The sequence below is a fragment of the Seriola dumerili genome, unplaced genomic scaffold, assembly GCF_002260705.1.
Source record: "Seriola dumerili isolate Sdu_G_001 unplaced genomic scaffold, Sdu_1.0 BDQW01001449.1, whole genome shotgun sequence".
NCBI classification, from domain to species: Eukaryota; Metazoa; Chordata; class Actinopteri; order Carangiformes; family Carangidae; genus Seriola; species Seriola dumerili.
Genome location: NW_019175704.1, coordinates 1,106,233 through 1,114,649, shown reverse-complemented (window position 1 = coordinate 1,114,649; position 8,417 = coordinate 1,106,233). Strand labels below are relative to the sequence as shown.

The 8,417-nt window shown below is 38.9% G+C and overlaps 1 protein-coding gene across 1 annotated transcript; it reads right to left on the bottom strand.

Moving 5' to 3' along the window:
- Positions 1–373: 373 nt before the first annotated feature.
- On the bottom strand, positions 374–6,250 carry LOC111238667 (cell surface A33 antigen-like). The gene is made up of 7 exons (XM_022768295.1): positions 6,071–6,250; positions 5,247–5,419; positions 4,827–5,040; positions 3,940–4,104; positions 2,910–3,026; positions 2,649–2,775; positions 374–2,227 (listed from the first exon to the last, which is right to left on the bottom strand). The coding sequence occupies exons 1-7, from the start codon at positions 6,108–6,110 to the stop codon at positions 1,765–1,767; spliced, it is 1,299 nt and encodes a 432-aa protein (XP_022624016.1). The 5' UTR covers positions 6,111–6,250; the 3' UTR covers positions 374–1,764.
- Between the last annotated feature and the right edge of the window lie 2,167 nt (positions 6,251–8,417).

Sequence of the window (8,417 nt, the reverse complement as noted above, 5' to 3'; positions counted from 1 at the left end):
GTAACTTTGCGCAGAAGGGTGGTCTCTTTCTAGAGACAATGGATGGTGGCGGTGATGGAGGGAAGCGGAAGGGTGAAGTCAGAAACATGGTTAAGAGATTCTTAAACATTAAAAAAATACAAAATAAAAGTTTCAAACATGAATGAATCCCCCAGCTAATAATAATATTAACAATTAATCTCAATACCACCACTACACTACTACAAATAATGATGATTACATAAAATTATTATGATAATAATATGATATAATAATGTAGTCATAAATGCCATTTGATTGTGTGAAGGCTGATTTGTTCAGTTTGTGCTGTGTTGCCATCTAGTGTTCAAGATTCAGAGTTCATTTTTTTTTAATCAAGTTTATTTTTTACAGAATATTGGAACACAAACGCCGAATGTTTCACAATTACACAAAATTTTGATAAATCTCAGTGAAAACTGGCAACATTATTATTGCTGACATAAAATACTAGCATGTAGATTGTCATTTTTCATTGCATTTCAACAGAAATCTCTTCAACATAAAAACATCTTTGAAGGTAACATGGTAAAAAGGAGGATATGTACTGTATATGTTCAAAGTTTATACATATTACTAAAATTATGATTTTCATTTACAAAACATAAAAAACATGAGAGATCTGTGGGACTGTGAGAGATCTGAGAAGTTCTAGTTTCTATAATGTTGTGGTTTAAAAAAGAAAGAAATTAAGAAACTGAAAGCACTCAATAGAATGGATGATAAAACTGGTTCAGTGCCTCTGTTTCTATACAAGAATATAGACTAAGCCTATCTAACTCAGTAAACAAAAAGAATTCCAGTAAGCATAAAGAATGACAAAAACTTTTCTATAGTATGAAGTGGTAGCTTCTTATTAAAACAAACCACCAGTTACACCCAACAGCAGAAGCCATCAAGACAAACGAACATTCTTGCATAACAATGTCTACATATCAGGTTTAAAGCTAAAATTCCACATAATTTCCTGATTACACAACCCTCTTCCACACATCAGACAGCAGGGGTTGCATGTTTTATCTTACAGCATGTGTTTGTGTCTCTACTTTAGAATGTGACTAAACCTGACTGTGTATTCACATACATTTCAAAGTCAAACAGGAAATAGCTTCCTGTATATCGCAGAAAATTATTAACAGAGCATTAACAGTCTGCTGTTAATGCCATTGCTCTCATATAGTACTAATATTGTACTGAATGGGAAAGTGGTCTCAGATTTCAGACCCCACTATGTGTGTGTGTGTTTGTGTGTACACATTTGGGGATCTGTGAAATGTTTGCTAAGTTCCTAATCTTTATATGACGTGAGTTTTGCTGCACAAGAAAGGTACAGATTTTGCCCTGAGCAGTTAGTGCCAGTGTGAAAACTAGAGGGATTTCACCTGTTGACCACACCCACCCACTCCCTGTTAAAAACAGATTAGATGGACTTTGTGGCCACCGATTTGGTTCCCTGCCCCTCCCCAACTGATCCTCCCAGTCTTGTGCTTCAAATCACACCTCTAAACAACCCAACCCTAAAACTGTTTCCACCTCTCAAACATGTAATAACAGATTATGCTTAACTCTAGAATAAGTATAGCCGTTTTTTCCGTGCCAATTATGTCATAACTAGGTCCATTGAGGCAAAATGTTGATTGAGCCAATTAGGTCACACCTTGAGTGTGAAGTAACTGGCAGCCAGTTGGAAAGTCAATGAAAATAAAATATAAGATGGAGGACAGTGGTTGGTAAAGACTGGAGGCCTTAGTCATCATAGTCCCTCCTTGGTGGCTTGTTGGCTGGCACAGGTGGTTTGTCACGATCATCGTAGGGCTCATCATAGCGGTCGTCTCTGTGGTCATTGTAGCGGCGCTCGTCTTCATAGTGGTGGTTGTCGTCATAGCGCTCATTGCGATCACTGTACCTGTCACGGCGGTCGGAGTAGTCACTGCGGCGGTCATCGTAGTCGGTGCGTCGATCGTCATAGTCGCTGCGCCGATCATTGTAGTCGCTGCGCCGATCATTGTAGTCGCTGCGTCGGTCGTCGTAGTCGCTGCGGCGATCGTCGTAGTCGCTGCGCCGATCATCGTAGTCCTTGCGGTGGTCATAGCCGCGCTCGCTCCGTTCCTCATAGCGGTCACGGCGATCAGCGGGTTTGTCATCCTGCCCATCAGCTCGGACAGTCTCACTAACCGGCTCTTTGTCGTGGAACTCTTCCTCACGGACTCTGCAAAGTGAACACACAACAGTCAGATGTTTGGGATGAAGAGTTTTTGTTTTTGTTCATTCTTTAAGCAGCTTGTGTGAAACCATAGTTCTCTGCTCAAATGTGGCTAAATAAATCTCCTTAAACCTAAAACCTTTTCTTCCCTCGGTTCTGCATCTTAGCATCTGAACAACTTGTGTCGTTTTAATATTAATATAAAAAACACTTTTCCCTTATGGATAAAATATGCTGCATAAACAAATGTCTTTGACCTCTCATAGACAGCTGTATTCTCTCTGCCTATAAACCTAAACCACTTGCTCAATCAGCCTCATGAATGGGTTGTATCAGATGTTAACCTCTGTCCACATCACAGCATCTTGTTCACAGCATCAGTGTGAGATGGTTTGTATGTTTGTCTTTAAAGGCAGAGAAGCATTACCCCATGGCATATTCCTCCTCTTTGTTCTTCTTGCGGCAGCAGCAGCAATAGATGACGATGATGAGTATGATCAAAAAGGCAACAACGGCAGCAATGATTCCTGCAGTGGAGCCAATGTTCATGGAAGCTGCAGGATTGAAGGAAGACAAGTTGGGAGAAGAAAAACTGACGAATGGATATTATAATAAATTACTGTAAAGATGTATTTATTGAGATTGCTAAATTCCCAGACTGTTAATGAAAATGAAAGGTTTCTCTCACGTGGCATGACTGCGAGGGTGACGTTGCAGGTAGCAGAGCGGATCTTGTTGCTGGAGGTGCAGATGTAGAATCCTGATGTCTCTTTGGAGATATTGTATAAAGACAGGATACCTCCGTCTGAAAGACAAAGAGTCAGTCACGTGTACTGTACACATCACTGCTAACACGACTTTATTGCTTCTTATTTTACAGACTGCAAGTTCTAAAATGCTACTGCTCATAAAAAGTGCATCTTCTGGAAACTGCAAGGTGCCCAATGAATAATCCCTGCTGTTTATCATATTTCCTGAAGGTATTATTGTACATTTTGTATGTTTACGCGACACAACAGAGACATTTTTGGTGTCAGTGCTGATCTGTTTGTCCTCCTATTTCAACTATTCACCCTGAGGCCTGTACAAAGATATGTCACTGTCAGTGATGAGTCTATACAACACATTTAAAAGCAAAAACATTAGAGGGAAGTCAGATTTTTTTATTCTAGTATCGGCCTATATGTCACCCACAAAGCAAGATGAAATTGCAATATAGAAAGGCCAAATACAGCCTATGCTTGAGGCAAGTTTGAAACAATGTCACAGTTTGGGTACTTAGAAGATTGTTTTCACCTTTTGGTCATTCTTTAATATCCAAATGTATGAGAATTTTTTCAACTCAAAAATACCAACATTAGAATCAGTCTAAAAAATCTAGTGTAAGTTGTGCTCTACATTAAAAATGCATTCCCTGTTCTTGCTGTAGAGCCTATTACTGCCTCTAAATTGCCAAATTTCCAGGAAAATGCATCGACTTTTAAAACATCATCATTGTCTGAAATGAATGTATTGCAGTTTGTGAGCACACACCCTGTGGGTCACCTTTAAACATCAAATAAGGCTGAAAAATGAATTTAAAGTATACCGAGCGAAGAAGAACATGCCTCCATTCTCACCCAAGGTAAGTAAACCTTTATGTGCTGGCAGTTGACTTGTATTTTTCCAGGATCAGTAGTCTTGTCAGAAACTGTTACTTACTGAACACTCATACTTACTGGTGGTGGTTCTGGGGTGTGCAGCACGAGGCACGTTCTGTACATCACGGCTTTCCCACTTATAAGTCGGTGGTGGGGAGCCCTCCTCAGACAGACAGGTTAGGTTGATGTTCTGGCCATACTCTGTCTTACCCTGGATCTTACAGATGGGTGTAGATGGAGCCACTAGAAAAATAGAAATAAAAATAAGGTATGATTTGTATTTAAAAGGGACAATAAAAGAATTTGTCTTGTGACAACAGCTTCTATAGTGACATGTATGAATAATAAAATATGTCCTTCTCATCCATCCATTAGTTATACAGTTTTATCCATCAAGGTCGTACAAGCGGTGGGCGAGAGGCTGGGTACACCCTGGATATTATAGAGTCATCATTTAACCTAATTGTACATGTCTCTGTATTATAGAAGAAACAGGAGCACTCAGAGGAAACCCACAAAAGCACAGAGCAAACCCCAGTTGTTGTGCCGTTTCAAACCAAGACCCTTCTTGCTGCGAGGCGATAGTGCAAACCACTATTATATTATTTCAAGTATGTTATTATGTTGTTACATGACGTAGAATACAGTAAGTGCTGTGACATAAAGATGTCGACTGGTTATAGAGAAAAGGAGCAATGTTGGATAAAATTAACACAGAAGTGTCTTTGTTCTACTTCCATTTGTCGTATGTTATTTATTTTTTTTCATTCGGTAGTAGTAACAATACCCACGTGAATAGAGAACAGAGAGGACTTCAGTGCTAAACATTATACTGACTGAGCGTTATACTTAGGGTTAAATATCTGATACTATGTTAAATGGAAAGCATGAACATCTCTTTTCAACCACTTTTAGACATTTAAAGCAAATGGTGTGTTTTTCTTTGAAAATAAAGGCAATGTTACCTAGAACCACCAAACGTGCAGTGTCAGCTGGCTTGCCCTCATCATCATTTGGGATCTGGACACGACACTCAAAAATCTTGTTGTCTGCTAGTGTGATAGAGGACAGTTTTAGGTTGGCCTTTCCAGAAGGGATGTCTATGTCCACGGACACCCGGCCTTCATAGAGTGATTTGATGTCAGTATGGCCAGTAGAGTAGTGGGTCAGGATCAGGGTCTGTTACACAACAACAGCAGCAGAGGAACATCAAAAGACGAAGACAACAAAGTTCTGCTATTCATTTTCTTATTCACAATACACAATTAATTAGGATTATGCTGATCATGTCGGATGGATAGATAGATAGATAGATAGATATAAAGATAGATAGATAGATAGATAGATAGATAGATAGATAGATAGATAGATAGATAGATACTGACCTCCTTAGCGTTAAGTTTTTCAGCCTCAGCAGACCATGAGATGATGACTAGTTTGTCGGGGGTTAGGGGTTTGGAAGGTGTAAAGCTGCAGGGCAGTGTGATGTTGTCACCCCTGGCATGTTCATATGTCTCCAGTGGGATGTTCACATTGAGGGCACCAACACCAGACAACACTGTCAAAGATTTACTCATATTGATTATTCATTAGTCATTTGCATGCATTTCACTATCATATAAAAACACTAATACATCAATGCGACTTTCATGTGAATGTTATTGCGGGTGAACTTTACATTTATACAAATAACTTATTATCCCACCCTCCCAGTCACAAACACACACAGCAAAGACAGCAACAGCTGCTTGAAAGCCTGATGACTTCTGGTTTTCCTTTGTCCTCTATGACCGTAAACTGAAAATCTCTGTATTTTGTCAAAACAAACAAAGAAATTTTATAACTAAAGGATTTACCCAGTATAATGGGAAGTTTAATCGATAATGAAAATAAGGAGTTGCAACCACAGTCTCCTATGCGCCATTAGAGGCTAAAACCATTCTATGAAGTTACCAGTGTCAGGTCGGTGTGAAAGAAAACTGTACAGGTCAATAGCATATTAACATTTCACAATGTTGATTTCAAAGTGTTATGTGTTCTAAATTTTTGTGTATTCATACAACAACAAATCAATGGGACAGATCACCTGCATATGCAGGTTACTTGGGCCTGTTCCGTTTTAGAACACCTGAAGGTGCACAAACAGGTGTGGCAGCTTGGTTAGGCGCAAAGGACAGAAACAAATGTCATTTATCACAAGAATACTCACCCAGACACAGCAGAGTCAAACTAGAAATCCTTCCCTTCATAGCTGAGACGCTTATTTTATAAAACCAGCCGTCAGTGATTTTTCTGCGTGTGGTTGTTTTACTGCAAAAAGAAATAAGGAACCTGAACCGCCGGTGCGGTGTCGCATCGAAACCCTACTGCGTCCCGTGTGTGATGAGCCCGCTGGGTGTGCCCGCCGCCCCGCAATGACTGACAGCGCCCTCCACCAATCACCGCAGCTCTTGCTGTTCAGGTAACATTCTTGCTGAGCTGTCCTGACGTGTTTCGGCTCGTACTCTCATCCACTAGCTAAGGCCTATATTTGACTTTAGATGAAACCTGTCCACTGAGTTTTCTCAAGATACATTTTACAACAGAAGCACATATGGATTATTTCAGATATAGTTTTTGCACTGTTTCTAATCAAAGATCGCAAAATCACAAATGTTCGTCTTGAACTCCAAAGCTTTATGTATTAACACAGATGTTATAGAATTCTTTCCTTACTCTCTTTTATCAATCAGCTTTAGCGCAGGTTGCAAGAGAGAGAAACCAAACACTTAACAGTGTTTGTGTGCAGAGAAAAGCTGATGTGTGCTGGTGGAACAAAAGAAGCATTTTGTCCTGTCAGACTGGTTTGACTAGGATTTACCACCTAGAGGCGAACATGAACACACCCACACATGAACGAACGAACACACACAGACACACAGACACACAGACACACAGACACACACACACACACACACACACACACACACACACACACACACACACACACACACACACACACACACACACACACACACAGAAAAAGAAGTATATGTTTCATGTTTCCATCTCGACTGAGCAACAAACTATACTTTAGTCGTTTGCCAATCTGATTATCAAATAGTATATTATCAGAACTGAAGTTCAGTGTTCATGTGGACATATTCTGGCACAAATGAAACTCCATGCTATGGCTAGCTAGTGCCAACATTTCTTTGTCTGACTATCTATCTCACTTGTTCCCTTTTGGTGTATGGGAGTGGGTGTGTTGCACAGACGTATGTCTGGTATGTTTGTATGGGTGGGCAGGGGATGATTCGTTTTTATTATATTCATATATATGTACATGTATATAAACGGTTTGGTTTATTTATATTTTGGTTCACATGTGGTGTGTAAAGTGCACTGAGCCAAATGTGCTATATATACACTGTTGCTCATAAAGTTGGAATAAAATATTTTTTACCTCTTTCCATGAAATGATTGTGACAATGATTTATTCTTGACAGATAAAGTGTATATATTCTCAAAACTTTAGTAGTCAATCTCTTCCAAACATATCACAATGAAAATGAAACCACAATTAAACTGAAAACAAAATTATTCCAACTTTATGGGCAACAGTGTATAAATTTGATTAAAATCATTTTGAGTTCCAAACATAACACAACACAAAATAAAACATAAGCCTCATGGATCAAATTTGGCTCTGTCTTGAGTTGTGCTGTGTTACTATGCTCCACTATGGCACCACTTAGTAGATGGAAAAAATACCCAACAATACTCTCAAACATTGTGCGACAAAGTTGAACCAGCATGAACCAACTTTCAGAAAAAGAAAGTAACTTTCTGGCAGAGAGCTGGATGAGATTACCGATCTATGATGTCAGACTACAGTTGCCTGTTATCTTAGATTAAGCACAACACCTGGAAACAGAGGGAAAGCTTTAGCCTGGTTCAGCTGCTAAATTGCAAAACAGCAACAGTAACATTAGCTGCTAATTCTCGCCATCACAAATTAAATACTGATTTGAAATGAAACAGTGAAAGTTATGTTACCTTTGAGTGCAGCCCACTAAAAAATAAGTAGTATGGTAAAAAAAGAAAAAAAAAAGACAACATAATGATTCTAAAGTGAATGGAACATGATAAAATTTCAGCAACCATCGCTGCTCAATTGGCCATTCACTCAGAATGGCCATTACAAATCTATTGAATATAAACAGTGACAGTTATATTACATAAGATGACATGAAAAATTAAAGTCACATTAGTTGCCTGTATAATAATACATTTAGCTGCTAACTTTGGGTGTCACAAAGTTAAGTCAAGGTAATGCTAAAGTGAGCGACATTATAGACATTATAGACATTATAGACATTATAGACATTATAGACATTATAGACATTATAGACATTATAGACATTATAGACATTATAGACATTATAGACATTATAGACATTATAGACCGCTCAGACCTGCACAGACATCCTTCTGCCTCATATGAGAAATATCAACTGCTTATATAGCCCCTTTCTCTACTGAACAATTAGCCTGGGCAGAACCTTCATTTAAGG

Excerpts from the sequence above, each read along its gene's own strand:
- LOC111238667 (XM_022768295.1), bottom strand. The coding sequence starts at position 6,110 with ATGAAGGGAAGGATTTCTAGTTTGACTCTGCTGTGTCTGG. Across the intron at positions 3,027-3,939 it reads ACACCCCAGAACCACCACCA|ACGGAGGTATCCTGTCTTTA; the intron begins GTAAGTATGAGT and ends TTTGTCTTTCAG. Across the intron at positions 2,228-2,648 it reads GAGGAGGAATATGCCATGGG|AGTCCGTGAGGAAGAGTTCC; the intron begins GTAATGCTTCTC and ends TTCACTTTGCAG.